The sequence below is a fragment of the Heterodontus francisci genome, chromosome 14, assembly GCF_036365525.1.
Source record: "Heterodontus francisci isolate sHetFra1 chromosome 14, sHetFra1.hap1, whole genome shotgun sequence".
NCBI lineage: Eukaryota > Metazoa > Chordata > Chondrichthyes > Heterodontiformes > Heterodontidae > Heterodontus > Heterodontus francisci.
In genome coordinates this window covers 85,202,915-85,219,318 of record NC_090384.1, presented here as the reverse complement: position 1 = coordinate 85,219,318, position 16,404 = coordinate 85,202,915, and the positions used below count along the sequence as shown (strand labels likewise).

Genomic DNA, 16,404 nt, shown 5'->3' with positions numbered 1-16,404 from the left:
CTGCATGTGCCAATGAGGATCCTTCAATATGATTGACTGAAAAGTCATACTGTTGCTTGCCCTGCTCACACATGCCACAGATCCCCTGTAGAGGGTGCTGTACTGGAAAGGATCTCCAGTAGCCATAAGGTGCCACTCTAAAGCCCTTGAAAAGTTGAAGGGCAGCTGCTGTTGGCAAATGCTGTTCCTTCATAAAATCTAGGCCAATGGTATATAAAATAAAAGAATTTGGAAATCTTCTGTTCTGTCAAACATTCCTTCCCCCTTCACTGTTCTCTATATTCTTTAGAGTTACATTATTTAGCCTCAACTTTATTCATTTTTAATGAAAACAGTATAAAAATTAATTTTAGAATAGTTAATTTTCACCTGTGTTTTTCCTACTCCTGCTTGTTACTGTACACTTCACCAGCAAGAATAAATTCCAAAAAAAGATCCTTGGCTAAAGACCAACTAATAGCTCAGTTTAACAATAGTTGAAAGCTTGAAGGCTGAAGACTGACATAGTTGTGTAGTAGACGCAAGGTCCAACTTTGATGCATAAAACACACAGAATCCAGAAAAGATACCGTCAAATAAATAAAACTCATGGCAAGCACATAAACCTCAACAAACGATAGGTTTAATAAGAGGAAGAAATGGGAAGAATTAATATGAATCAGCATTGTTACAAATAAGCTTTATTTCAACACAATTTCAGTGAGATGAGAAAGTTATCATATGTATTTTAGCAATTGATTCAGTACATATTAATTGCTTCAAAAATGTTGGAAGTATAACAAATGGAAAATAATTCACAGTTATAGTGGAACCACCATTATCAATTATAATGGAATTATAATGTAATAGAAATTGGGGGATAATTGTGAGACTAAAAGAGTCATAGAGTACTGAAACAGTCTCTTTGGCCCACTGAGTCTGTGCTGACCAACAACCACCCATTTATTCTAATCCTACAGTAAGCCCATGTTTCCTACCACCTACCTACACTAGGGGCCTATTAACCTGCAAGTCTTTGGCTGTGGGAGGAATCTAGAGCACCCAGCGGAAACCCACACGGTCACAGGGAGAACTTGCAAACTACACACAGGCAGTACCCAGAACCGAACCTGGGTTGCTGGAGCTATGAGGCTGTGGTGCTAACCACTGCGCCACCCCTTTTTCTTCATCTGAAAAAAAATCTTTTTTTTTAAAACCTCCCCTGAGCATTCTGAACTTATCTCTTAGAGGGATTTGAGATTTGGGATTTACACATTTGGTACAGCAATACACTAGCGAGGAATGAGAACAAGTGGAATTTAATTGATACAAATTTAATCTCGAACGTAAGCATGTTTTAGTCTAAGGTGAAGAAAACAGGCTTTGGTCTGCAAAAGTTCTGGTGGATCATTAGGAATTTTGAGATGTGGTGTTTTTGTAATAGAGGTTCCACAGCAATTGAAGGCATTTACAAAAACATTTTCGAACACTAAAAATATTTTTAATGGTTTTATTTTGTCGCATTTTCATAATTGAACTAGCATCTAGTTTGTTTCAGCACATTAATATACAAAGCTAATTACATTATTGATATCAGAATATTCCAAATTTAGGGAAGATATTTGTACACTGAATATAAACTAGAGCGATTACAATATTCTGTCTTGCACAAGGATACAGAGAGGTGGCCTTCAAGACTTCACGAAGACCAAGAAAAGAAAAATGAATAAAGAACTAAAAGTTGGCGACGCCTCATTTCAACATCTCATCAGAGAGTATGGCACCTCCAACAGTGCAGTTCTCCCTCAGTACTACACTAAACTGTTAGCCTAGATTACGTGCTCAAGTCTGCAGAGTGGGGCTTGAATGCATGAGCTTGTAATTCAAACATGAGTGTGATACCACCAGGCTAGTGCTGGCACCTTGAACTGCCAGGTTGGTTTATATCGAAGAGGATTACATTGGTATTTGCAGCCTGTGTAATGACGCACAGTCTCACTAATGGTTATGTCCTGCAAAGAGGACATTCTTCCGACTTGATCTGAACCCACAGAGTCACAAAATTGTTACATCGCAGATACAGGCCATTCAGCCCGTCGTGTCTGCACTGACTCTCCCAATGAGCAATTCACCTAATGCCATTCCCCATAGAACCTCTTTCTTACACTGAAAACAAAACACTATAGGGGGAGAAATTCATTCACTTCTAGCAGCTCTACACAGGCTTAAGTTGATTCTCGGGGCAGGTATCGGTGTGGCCACAACCTGTGCGGTCAGTGAAGCATTCTTCAAATATATCATTGAGAAAAGCTGCACAGGTCGTGTATGTAATGGCCTGCGGTACTACCTGCCCTAGTGGGTATCAACGTATGTCTGCCTGATGCCACTAGAATTTCTCCCCTTATATCTTGCTTGATATACAAAGGAACGATTTTGTAACATTATAGTAGCTCCTACATAAATGGAGACAAAATTAAAGTTTAGCTACTGTTTAAAGCTGAATTTGAACAGATTAATGTACACATCTTTTGCACTCCCCTCTCATCCTTAATGAATATATACGCTCAATATTTGGTAATTTTCTTTTTAGTTATGCTGCCTACTGAAAAGGGATATCATCCTCCAAAGAACTTAAGGGGGGACTCAGCATTTATGTAAAGAGCTTGGAAATGATTAAGTTGATACCACAGCAGAAGTATCAGCTAGTAAATTCAAAGGAAGCAATGGAAATGTGATTTTGTCATGACATTTGCAAGATTTCTGACAGTTGTGTAAGTATTATTTTGATTTCTTTATGCTAAAATTGTTTATCAATTAAGTTTTCTTTTATAACCATAACAAATATAAACAAACAATTATTGCATTTTAGCTGGACTGACCAGTGAATAACCAGTACTAATACTCCCAAGCTGTCTATTCCAAAGGTTTGTAAACAGAAACTGTATAAACTGCAAGCTGTCAGGTTCTGGTAATAGTTCTTGTGCAGTTGATATGTGAGCTGTAGGAGCTGAAATCACTAACATACCTAATCAATACTTTTTTGTGATTTTCTTGTACATATTAGTAAGCATACAAGTACTGTGCAGTGGAACACTTTCCTTCATGACATCCAATGTTGCCAGGTCAGAAACAGACTGGTTAAATGCAGAAATGATTTTGCATGGTAACATGACATTTCCCTTGTTTCAGCTAATAGAAGGTTGCAATGACTATATGGTGGCATCGCTATTATTATTATTTATTATTATTTATGTTTGTCTTTTTGGTCCTGCAGATTACTTTAATCACAGTAGGACATGTTTCCCTCTATTGGTTCTAATAAAAAAAAAGAAGGGAATAAATTGGTGAGGAATATCAATAGAAAGCAGTTTGGGACTTTTCTCAATTTTTATTGATGCTCAGTATCAACTCAGTACCAGAGTTTCCTGAAAACAAAATAGCATGCATCTGCCATGCTGATTGAGTCCATCAAATTCTATAAAATAAAGGCTCATTAACCCATTCATGAAAAGAAGAAATTAAATCGAGCTTTTAACATGCCTGTTGCTCTGAAAGTGTAGAGTTCAGTACTCCAAAGACACGATGGTTAGAGCTGACAGCACCCTGTTCCATCCCCATTGTGGTTAAGTGCTTAATTGGTGGACGTTATGAAGGTGTATGACGAAGTTTGGGGCTCTGTATGGCTGGATAGTAGTTTTCTTTTCCATCTGTCTTATTAAACATGGTAAAATTACCAATCCTGTGATTTTCAATGATATCTGGGCCAAATAATTGTTTCATTATTTGCTTTAATAATAGTTTGCTTGAGTTAATTTTGGATTTACTGTTCTTAACCCTCCATCTTAATTATCTAGTGAAACTAAAAATATGTATCTTTAGTAGCACCAAAATTACTATGAGGCTGTTGTTCTGGGATATAAATAGATGGAAATTCCATTGCTTCCTGATTGTACTTTTGATTGAGCTCTTTTCCTGTTGGTATTTTTATTGTCAAGTCATTATCTGATATTCCATACTCGTTGTTGACCTGCAATGAAATTATAAGCAATTGTAAGAAATGTAAGTAATAGCTTTCATCACTGAAGAAATGTGATGTACATATACAGCAATACATAATATTTTTAAAAACATATCAACATAGGAAGACCATGCAGAGACATTATTGTCTATGTTAAGGAATGACTCATGAGCTTATCAGAATGGCAAATTACTTTTTTAACCATTTTTCCTCTAGATTATTTTGGCTGTCAAATCTTAGATTATCCTCATGGGCAAGTCATAGTTTCGAGATGTGTAGCCTTCAGATCTAGGTAAGTTTTCAATAACATGCCTATGCTAATGTACAGCAATCCCTGTCTGGTAATTATCTTTAAATTACTGGAATTTATGCCACCAAAGGCTTTGCCTTCCAGATTTCAAAAGCAGTAATATATTACCTGAGGCTTTGTTGTAACTTTCAAAGGTGCTATATAAATGCAAGTTGTGGTTGTTTACATATTGTGGCCAGAGTTAAAGTGACAGCCACCAAACAAAAACTAGATAACAAAATGAGGTATTTTTGACTTAATTCAGATTTATTGCATTACAGACAGGATAATTATGATAAGCAATTCAACCTTGTATTTTATCTTTGATTAAATCTGAATTGCATTCCTGTATTAACAAATTAATGGCATGCTAAAAAAAATCTTGAATTTACCAATCTCCATCAATACCACTTTCTGAATGATATTACTATTTTCTTATCAATTCAACCCATGCCAATTAAACAATTCCAATTGAGAATATGTGTGTGCCCTGAATTGCATTAGAGATGAAGCTGACAATCTTCTGACCTCAATTTACACAAAGGGCTGGATTTTACCAGCCTCCTGACATTGGGGGTCGTAGCGGGGGTGCCTGGAAATACCTCTGGGAAAGGCCTACCACGGGCCTCGATGGCAGGAAGGCCTGCTCCATTTTACCAGCGGAGGTGAAGCCTTGTGACGGCCTTCCAGCCGCTCGGCGACGGAAACTTAATTTAAATATTTAAATAAGTGTTAATGAAAGCATAACTACTTACCTCGTCGTGACGGCCATCCCAAGTGGATATTCTGGCCGGTTGCCGGAAGTCCCGTGCCTTCGGATCTCTGTTTGGAGATCTGAGGTGGAACACGGTTGGGGAGGAGTGAAGTTTTCAAGGCGAGGGGTGAATGGCACAAGCTTACATGATTGGTGGAAGGGATGGTGGGAAGGAGTTGAAGGTTAAAGTGGAAAATGTTCGGTGGGGGGGGGAAGGTCGGAATCGAAATGTAAATTTTTTGGCAGGAAAGGGCTATTTAAATATTGGTTACTCTTTTTGGCGGGGTGGGAGAGGGGAGTTAAACTGATAATAAAGTTTTAATTTTAATTTTTTTCCACCTGTACCTTTAAAAATTGAAATGAATCGGAAATGTAAATGAGAACATCTCATGCATGTACCGTGCCTTTTCTGAAGCTCGCTGCCGAGAAGGTCAAAGATAAATTCTAAATGATATCATTATGTTTAGTGATGAAAGGCAGCATTTGCCCTTCACATAAAATATACATGGGATAAAGGATGTTTAGGAAATATTGTCCAACCTCTGTGGTGTTTTTCTCTCCGTGTAGCACATCAAACCAACATATCTTCTTGAATTTTTCTGAACAAAAGCAAAACAGATTGCAGACTGGTCTGATTAATGAAGGCTTCACGTTCGCTCCGTGTGTGGGTCCTGGAAAAGAAGACAGAAATCCAATAGAATATCTAAAGATTATTTACATCTGTTTGAAATGCAATTAACTATTCATATCAAGTGATCTGCTACTGGATGTGCATGTTGGGTCCTTTCAGCACTCATAGCCTGGAAAAGCCCTTGCTGTCGACAGTATCATTTCTAAAGCACCACTGAGTGTTATTTATGATCCAATTCTCACTCAACAAAATAAGATATAAGATAAGATGCAGTATTTCAGTCCTTATAAGATTTACACCTAGACTGCTTCAGTTCTCATATTTATTTCCCTATTCTTCTTAATTTTATTTCTCCCTAATGTTCAACCATTGTCCAATAGTGAGATCAGCTCCTCGTGAAGGGCCAGAAATGTCACCCATCATATATACTGCTGTTTATAATATTGTATACCATTGTACGGAAACCGGTGAAGATAATATATCATTAAAGTGGCACTGGAATCCAGGCTTGTAAATGGAACATGCCTGATGAAAACACATGTTCCACATTATTGTACAAATTGGGATAAATTTGCAAGTACAATAAAATCATTTTGAAAAAGGTTCCTCAGTCTTACAATCATATTGAAGCTTGTATTTTGTGAATATGGGAGGGTAGCATAGTGGTATGTTACTAAACTAGTAATCCAGAGGGTAGGCAAATGATCCAGTGACATGAGTTCAAATCCCAACATAGATCTTTCAGTGAATTAAATAGATCAGTATTAAAAATGCCTATGGGATTGTTGTAAAAGCATGTGGTTCACTAATGTCCTTTAAGGAAGGAAATCATCTGTCTTTACCTGGTCTGATGTATATGTGGCTTCAGACTCACAATAATGTGGCTTTCTTCTAACTGCCCTCTGAAATGGCCTAGCAAACCACTATGAAAATGCTAAATAGGAATAAAACCAAGGGGGCCATCCAACATTGGCCTAGGCACTAGACACAACAAAGGTACACCCAGTCCAGTCAATCCTGCAAAGTCCTCCTTTCCAACATCTTGGAACTTGTGCCAAATTTGGGAAAGCTGTCCCACAGACTAGGCAACCAACAGTCTGACATAGTCATACGAACAGAATCACACCTTTCAGTGAATGTCCCTGATATCACCATCACTGGGTATGTCTTGTCCCACTGTCAGGATAGACCGACTAGAGGTTGTGGCACAATAGTATATAGTTGGGAGGGAGTGATCCTGGGAGTCTCCAGCATTGACTCAGGAAGACAAAGTCTCATGGCATCAGGTCAAACATGGGCATGGAAACCTCCTGCTGATTACCACCTACCCCCCCCCCCCACCCCCCACAGCGTACAAACATAAGAGTGCACCAGCAAATAAGGTAAAAATACAGAACTAAAGGCTTTATATTTGAATGCATGCAGCATTCATGAGAAGATGGATGTACTGATAGCACAAATAGAAATAAATGGTGTTACGACCAAGGTGGGAGTAATGCACTGTTAATTCAGTCCCACTACTCCACAGGTCACAGCATATTAGTAAAGTTTCCCACCTACAGGAAATTAGCCAAATTAAACACTTTATTTATTCCCAGAATAAAGCTTGCCAAACCTGGCTTCTTGAAACAACAAAATGAACAAGTTATTAATAAACCAAGTTTTAAACAATGATGAGATAAGTCTACATGTATGAAAATATTTTACAACTCCTTATTCTTCCTAACCCTCATGCACACACATAAGCCTGAATTTTATTCATATGCTGCACTCTGTGGTGGCGCGGCGCATGCCGGCATTCAGCAGCCACCGCTGAGCCCGCGCGATATTACATGCAGGGGCTCATTAGCATCACTGCGACGTGCCACCCCCCGCCCCATATTATGTAGGGAGAGGGAGACATCCGGCGCAGTCAGGAACCTTTTGACAGCTGTGCAGCAGGTGCTGGGGTCCTATTTAAAGTGTCCCAGCACCTGCTTCCTGACAACAGTCAAAAAATACTTACCTCATTGTTGAAGAGTGGGACTACTGTCAATCTGGCAGCAAAGCAGAAAGTGCTGGAGAAACTCAGCAGGTCACGCAGCTTCTGTGGAGAGAAAAGCAGATTTAACTTTCAGGTCTGTGACCAAGTTCACAGACCTGAAAATTAACCCTGCTTCTCTCTTTGCAGATGCTGCCTGACCTGCTGAGTTTCCCCAGCACTTTCTGCTTTGCTGCCACATACTTACCCTGCTGTGTCCCAGTGTCCTGTGAAGTTGCGATCCTCTTCCTCCACTCAAGTGTAACATTGCTTCTTGTAGGCACGTGGCACCTGGGTGAAAAATCTTAATTTTGCACATTCCAGGACGTGTGACTTAAATGTACCATAAGAGGCAAATACACAACAGAAATAAAACCATAACTGAAAAATATTTACATACTATGGGCTTCTAATCATCTGACTGTGAAAAGCCACAGACTAATATACATTTGGAATCTGTATTCATTTCTCTGCTAACTGTTAAGTGAAAAGACGTAACCGCAATTAAATGATCTTTGTAAAAAAAAACTGGAAAATATGTTCATATTCTAGCATTACCAACTAGAAATATTACACCAATAACTATGATCAGCTGATGCAGAAGCTAAGTGTCCATGAACGTGTGGTGATGTGTAAAAGTTGACAAACCATGACCATAGCACAGGTTTCCTCACTAGTCCTGCATTGGTTTTCAAACATGTACAAGACAAATCTTGCAGCCAGAAATTAGCCGCTACACGGTGGAGTCACCTTTGCATTTAAAGGACAGCACCAAAAGTCGAGGATGGCAGAGGAGTACTCTAGGGTGGCCCCACAGTTCATCAAAGCCTGCCTGGTCACTCTTCTCCAGGTTGTGCAGGCAAGGCGGGAGGTCCTTTTCACCAGCGATGGTAAGAAGAAGCCCTCCCGCCTGAACAAGACAGTCTGGCTGGAGATGGCAGAGGAGGTGAGTAGCGTGGGGTCATCCAGTGTCAAAGGGTCCAATGACGGAAGGGGATGAACTATCACCTCTGGGCCTCGTGCGCACAGGGTATGCCCGCCAAAGTCATCCACAGCCAAAGGGCAATCATATCAGCAGCTTTCCTACAGTCAGACTGTTAGGGCAGAAGTGACACAGCATAGGAGCATCCACAAGCATTTCCAAAAAGCATTGTGACACAACTGGGTCTGCATGGGTGACACAACAATGTAGAACGGCCGATAAGAAAATCATCTTCATTAACATGTGCATTGCTTTTACTGTGTGAATAAAGTGTGCCAGCATGTACCGATCGTGTCTCCTCCCATGATATCATTGGCCTTTCAGAACTGCCAATGTATGGTATAACATCATTGCCATGCCAGTATTCCTCATGTGCGTCGCCACGGATGCAGTAATATGGACAATGGCTCAGTATTCTGCTGCCAGTAATGGTGGACGCAAAGATGTTGCAGATGCGGACTGCTGCACAACAGGTGAACGAGGGTGCTGTGTGGCATGCAGAGCCCACGGTGGTTCCTATGGCGTGGAGAACCTTTGATCAATGAGGTGCTGCCATGCATCCCTAGCTCGCTGTTCACCCTGCATGTGGTGCCTGAATGCTCTCTGTCCTCCCATGTGCCTTTCCTGCTGTATGTCCTCAGCGTCTCATCGTCTGAGGATGAGTCCTGCTCATGTCTCATCTCATCCTGCAAGTCCTCCCCCCTATTGAGTGTATAGTTGTACAGAGCACAGCAGACAGCAACGATGTGAGCTATCCTTTCCAGCTCTTAATGCAGGGCATCATCTGATCTACCCAGGCAGCAGAATCACATTTTCAGCATGACGATCACCTGCTCGGTGGTGGCTCTTGTAGGTCCGTGGCTCGTGTTGTATCTCTATTCTGCAGCAGTGCTGGGGCATCTCACTGGTGTCAGGAGCCATATATGCAAGGGGTAGCTCTTGTCTCCAAGAAGCCACCCCTCCATCTGAGCCATTTCAGTGAACAGCAACAGCAGCTGGGACTGGCGTAGGATGAAGGCATCATGGCAGCTGCCTGGAAAGCAGGCACGGATTTGCATGAAGTGTTTCTGGTGATCACATAGGAGCTGCACATTGATTGAGTGGAAGCCATTATGGTTTACGTATTCAGTTGGTTGCCCGGCGGGAGCCTTGATGGCCACATGGGTGCAATCTATGACCACTTGCATCTGTGGGAATCCCACAATAGAGCCGAAACCGGTGGCCCTCTGGGCTTGGCTTTCAGGGTCTGTTATGAAGCGGATATAGTCACCAGCCCTCCGTAATAGGGCATCGGTGACCTCCCTGATGCAGCGGTGCACTGCTGACTATGTGACCCCACAAAGGTCTCTGGTGGGCCCCTGAAATAATGCCGAGGCATAAAAATTGAGAGCCATTGTCACTTTGAGGGCCACAGGCATAGGATGTCCCCTAAAGCCCCTGGGCTGCAGGTCATCATTCAGCAGGGCACAGAGATGTGTCACTGTCTTTCTCGACATCCGCAGTTGTCTCTGATACTAGCGCTCTGACATCTGCAGGTATGTCATGCGGGACCTGTAGATGCACGGCGATCTGTAGTGGCGAGCTCTCCTTAAGTGCTGCTGCTCACAACCGGGGGCCTCTATTTGGGCTGCAACTGCCTCTTGGCTTTGCTTGCAGCACATATGGATCTTCTCAAGAAGTGCATCAATGAATATAGGGTGAACCATCCCCATCTTCAAGTTGCAATTCAACTCAGTTCCTTCATTTCTTCGAAGGATCCTGACAGGGCAGAGATTGATGTTGAATGGTACATCAGGTGCTTTCATGCATTTGCTATGTGGTATGGCATGGCTAAGAGTGGCACCACATGACCACATAATGATTGTACGAGCTGCATCGAATGGCCACAAGACATATAAGCTTCACATGCCTACCATATCTGGCACTCTCCCCACATACAGGGTGACTCGAGTGCCATTGCTCCTTCACTGACAGAGGCAGTCAATGGCACAGAGCTGCCAACCATTACGGAGGGAGGAATCGCAGTGGCTTCCTACATGTCTGCAGAGTGAGACCCCTGAATATCCCCCCTCCTTCCTCCCTCCCAGTATGCAGAGTGAGACCCCTGAATAGCTGGACTTTCCTTCGCTGGTGAAAACTTCTGCCTCTGATGACCTATCGGCTTTTGTGTTTGTGAACGGGACGGCACGTGATGGCCGCCTGTTCAATGTAAAATGCGGAAGTGTGCATCGAGAGGTGGCGGGCTGCATAATCTGCAGAGGTAAGTACCGTTTTGAATATAGTAATTGGGATGGCGCTGCCAAGTGGCGGGGGGGCGCTGCACCGAGGTCCCCTCATCGCCGGTAATATGTGGCAGGCCCTTCTCGACATCGGGGGTCAAGGTGGGCCTCTCCCGCAGAATTTTACTGGCCCCCACGCCGCAACCCGTGGCACCATACATTCAAAAACCAACAGTTAACCAGTTTTAAAAATGATGTTTTAAATTAGAACTGTTTCTTAAGAATAATGGAATAACTGGGTAGGGTCTGGTAGGATATTTCCGGATTGGTGTGGTGTCCCAGAGCCGAATAGTCGGATGTCACTTGATGTTGCTCCAGGTGAGATTGATAAACAATCTGTGAAGGGTAGCCGTTCAAGGCAATTCATCTGCAGCTGGTATCACACTGGTCTTTTAGCAAAAGATTGTAGCAACTGATCTATTTAAATTTTAAAGTATTAGTCTAACAGTAGAAACTTTCTTGAGAGTTCAGAAGCTTCCAAAAACACAAAAGGCAATGGGAGTCACTCTTGAACAGAGATTTTCCAGAGACTGGAGACAATAGGAATTTTGCTACCTTTAACAATGCAGGCTTCCTCTCAGCAAAGGAGCCTTTCTCCACAGAGAGCAGCAACTCCTCTTTATATAGGTCTATTCCTTTCCAGGGGTCTTTTTCTCTCTCCAGGCAGAGCACAGCCCCAACTCAAATGTAAAATTCCATGTTTTACAAGAGAGACAGCCATTCCTTCCAGGGATAGTTCTTTTTCTGGTCTGCAAAACCCTGCTCTTCAATAGCAACTGGCTTTTAGCTGCTCACAGCTCCCTGGTCTCTTTTCACACTGTAGAACTGAAACTGAAAGCTTTCAACAGTGAAGTCACAAGACAATCATATATCTTTCTATTGCTTGGATACGAGTTTTACAGCCTGCACTTCAAGTACCAAGTCAACATTCAGTCACTGTTCACAGAAAGTCTTTTTTTCTCAGCCGTAAAGGCACACAGACCTCTTAGTTTTAAAAAAAGACAAAACTATTATGACAATGGGTATGATATGATAGCTATTACAGAGGCATGGTTGCAAAGTGACCAAGGTTGGGAACTAAATATTCAAGGGTAATTGACATTTCAGAAGGATAGGAAGAAATGAAAAGGAGATGGGATAGCTCTGTTAATAAAGGATGAGATCAGTACAGTAGTGATAAATGATCTTGGCTTGGAAGATCAAGATGTAGAATCAATTTGGGTGGAGATAAGAAAAAGCAAAGGAAAGAAGCCATGAGTGGGGTAGTTTATAGGCCCCCTAACAGCAACTACACTGTAGGACAGAATATAAATCAAGAAACAATGAGGGCTTTTCAGAAAGGTGCTGCAATAATCATGGGCGCTATTAATCTTCATATAGATTGGACTAACCAAATTGGCAAATGTAACCTGGAGGATAAGTTCATCGAATGTATTAGGGACAGTTTCTTAGAACAATATGTTCTGGAACCAACCCAGGATCAGGCTATTTTAGTCCGGATAATATGTAATGAGACAGGATTAACAAATGACCTCACAGTAAAGGATTCTCTAGGCAAGAGTGATCATAATATGAAAGAATTTCACATTCAGTTTAACGGTGAGAAGTTTGGGCCTGAATCTAGTGTCTTGAACTTAAATAAAGGAAATTACAATGGTATGAAGACATAGTTGGCTAAAGTGCACTGGTAAAATAAGTTAAAAGGTAAGCCAGTAGAGAAGCAGTGGCAGACATTTAAGGAGATACTTCCTAGCTCTTAACAAAGATATATTCCATTGAGAAAGAAAGACTATGAGAAGGATGTACCATCCATGGCTAACCAAGGAAGTTAGTATGGTATCAAATTGAAAGAAAAGGTGTACAATGCTGCAAAGATTAGTGCTAGGCCAGAAGATTGGGAAAATTTAGAAACCAGCAGAGGATGACTAAAAATATAATAAAGAGGGAGAAATTAGAGTATGAGAGCAAGAAATACAAAATCAGACCATCAAAGCTTTTGCAAATATATTAAAAAGAGAGTAGCTAAAGTAAGTGTTGGTCCTTTAGAGGATGAAACCAGGAATTAAATAACGGGAAACAAAGAAATGGCAGAAACCTTGAACAAGTATTTTGGAACTGTCTTCACAGTAGAAGACACAAAAAGCATCTGAAAAATAGAAGAAAACCAAGAGTCAAAAGGGAGTGAGGAAGTTAAAACAATTATTATCGCTCAAAAAAAAATACTAGGCAAAGTAATGGAACTAAAGGCTAACAAGTCACCTGGACCTGATGGCCTACATCCTCGGGTCTTAAAAGAAATGGCTGCAGAGATAGTGGGTGCATTGGTTGTAATCTTCTAAAATTCCCTAGATTCTGGAAAGGTCCCAACAGATTGGAAAACTGCAAATGTAATACCACTATTCAGGAAAGTGGGGGTCGACAGAAAGCAGGACACTATAGGCCAGTGAGCATAACATCTGTCATTGGGAAAATGCTACAGTCCTTTATTAAGGAAGTAGCAGGAGGACATTTAGAAAATCATAACAGAATCAGGCAGAGTCTGACTTATTAGAGTTCTTTCAAGATGTAACAAGCAAACTGGATAAAGGGGAATCAGTAGATGTAGTGTATTTGGATTTTCAAAAGGCATTCGATAAGGTGTCACATAAAAGGTTCCTACACAAGACAAGAGCTCATGTTGTTGGGGGTAACATATCAGCATGAAAAGAGGATTGGCTAACTAACAGGAAAAGAGAGTTGGGATAAATGGGGCATTTTCAGGATGGCAAACATTAACTAGTGGACAGCCACAGGGCCTCAACTATTTACAATCTATATTAATGACTTGGATGAAGAAACCAAGTATATTGTAGCCAAATTTGTAGACTATACAAAAATAGGTAGGAAGGCAAGTTGTGAGGAGGGCATAAAGGGTCTGCAAAGAGATACAGATAGGTTAAATGAAAGGGAAAAAATGGCAGATAGAATATAATATGGGAAATAGTGAGGCTGTCCACTTTGGCAAGAAGAATAGAAAGGCGGAATATTATTTACATAGAGAGACACTGCAGAATGCTGTGATGCAGAGGAATCTGGGTGTCCTTGTACATGAATCACAAAAAGTTGGCATGCAGTTTTTTTTCTTCGTTTATGGGGATGTGGGCATCACTGGCCAGGCCAGCATTTATTGACCATCCTAATTGCCCTTGAAAAGGTGGTGGTGAGCTGCCTTCTTGAACCACTGCAGTCCATGTAGGATAGGTACACCCACAGTTCTGTTCAGAAGGGAGTTCCAGGATTTTGACCCAGTGACAGTGAAGGATCAGTGATTTAGTTCCAAGTCAGGATGGTGCGTGGCTTGGATGGGAACTTGCAGGCAGTGGTGTTTCTATGCATCTGCTGCCCTTGTCCTTCTCAGTGGTAGAGGTCATGGGTTTGGAAGGTGCTGTCGAAGGAGCCTTGGTGCATTGCTGCAGAGCATCTTGTAGATGATACACACTGCTGCCACTGTACGTCGGTGGTGGATTGAGTGAATGTTTGTGGATAGGGTGCAAATCAAGCAGACTGCTTTGTCCAGGATGGTGTCGAGCTTCCTGAGTGTTGTTGGAGCTGCACCCATCCAGGCAGATGGAGAGTATTCCATCACACACCTGACTTGTGCCTTAAAGATGGTGGACAGGCTTTGGGAGTCAGGAGGTGAGTTACTCACCACAGAATTCCTAGCCTCTGACCTGCTCTTGTAGCCACGGTATTTATATAGCTACTACAGTTCAGTTTCTGGAATGATAACCCCCAGGATGTTGATAGCGGGGGATTCAGCGATGGTAATGCCATTGAATGTCAAGGGGAGATGGTTAGATTCTCTTGTTGGAGATGGTCATTGCCTGGCACTTGTGTGGCACGAATGTTACTTGCCACTTAACAGCCCAAGCCTGGATATTGTCCAGGTCTTGCTGCATTTTTACACGGACTGCTTCAGTATCTGAGGAGTCACAAATGGTGCTGAACATTGTGCAATCATCAGTGAACATCCCCACTTCTGACCTTATGATTGAAGGAAGATAATTGATGAAGCAGCTGAAGATGGTTGGACCTTGGAAACTACCCTGAGGAACTCCTGCAGTGAAGTCCTGGGACTGAGATGATTGACCTCTAACAACCAAATCCATCTTCCTTTGTGCTAGGTACGACTCCAACCAGCGGAGAGTTTTCCCCCTGATTCCCATTTACTCCAGTTTTGCTAGGGCTCCTTGATGCCATACTCATTCAAATGTTGCCTTGATGCCAAGGGCAGTCACTCTCACCTCACCACTTTGTCTATGTTTGAACCAAGGCTGTAATGAGGTCAGGAGCTGAGTGGCCCTGGCGGAACCCAAATTGAGTATCACTGAGCAGGTTATTGCGAAGCAGGTGCCGCTTGATAGCACTGTTGATGACACCTTTCATCTCTTTACTGATGATTGAGAGTAGGCTGATGGGGTGATAATTTGCCGGGCACGATTAGTCCTGCTTTTTGTGTACAGGACTTAGTTGGGCAATTTTCCACATTGCTGGGGAGATGCCAGTGCTGTAGCTGTACTGGAACAGCTTGGGTAGGGGCGCGGCAAGTTCTGGAGCACAGTTCTTCATTACTATTGCCAGAATGTTGTCAGGGCCCATAGCCTTTGCAGTATCCAGTGCCTTCAGTCGTTACTCGATATCATATGGAGTGAATCGAATTAGCTGAAGTCTGGCATCTGTGATAATGGGGACTTCAGGAGGAGGCCGAAATGGATCATCCACTTGGCACTTCTGTCTGAAGATTGTTGCAAATGCTTCAGCCTTATCTTTTGCACTGATGTGCTCGGCTCCCCCATCATTGAGGACAGGGATATTTGTGGAGTCACCTCCTCCAGTTAATTGTTTGCCTGTTCTGATGAAGGGTTACTGACCTGAAGCGTTGGCTTTGCTTCTCTCTCCACAGATGCTGCCAGACCTACTGAGTATTATACAGCACTTTTTGTTTTTATAACATTCATGACTGTATGTGGCAGGACTGCAGAGCTTAGAATCGTTGGTTGTGGGATGGCTTAGCTCTGTCTATCACATGCTGTTAAGACTGTTTGGCATGCACGTAGTCCTGGGTTGTAGCTTCACCAGGTTGACACCTTATTTTGAAGTATACCTGGTGCTGTTTCTGGCATGCCCTACTGCATTCTTTATTGAACCAGGGTTGATCCCCCGGTTTGATGGTAATGGTAGAGTGGGGGATATGCCAGGCCATGAGGTTACAGATTGTGGTTGAGTACAATTCTGCTGCTGCTGATGGCCTACAGTGCCTCATGGATGTTCAGTTTTGCATTGCTAGATCTGTTTGAAATCTATCCTATTTAGGACGGTGGTAGTACCACACAACACGATGGAGGATATCCTCAATGTGAAGGCGGGGCAGCGTCTCCACAAGGACTGTGCGATGGTCACTCCTAACAACACT

At 42.2% G+C, this 16,404-nt stretch overlaps 1 protein-coding gene across 1 annotated transcript in view; it reads right to left on the bottom strand.

Moving 5' to 3' along the window:
• Nucleotides 1-1,475: 1,475 nt before the first annotated feature.
• The window catches only part of slc5a12 (solute carrier family 5 member 12), a 73,433-nt gene continuing 58,504 nt past the window's right edge, over nt 1,476-16,404 (bottom strand). The window contains exons 14-15 of the mRNA XM_068046487.1: nt 5,581-5,711; nt 1,476-4,006 (exon numbers count right to left, since the gene is read on the bottom strand). Coding sequence (XP_067902588.1) covers nt 3,839-4,006; nt 5,581-5,711 — 299 coding nt within the window. The 3' untranslated portion in view covers nt 1,476-3,838. The remainder of the gene's footprint in view (nt 4,007-5,580; nt 5,712-16,404) is intronic.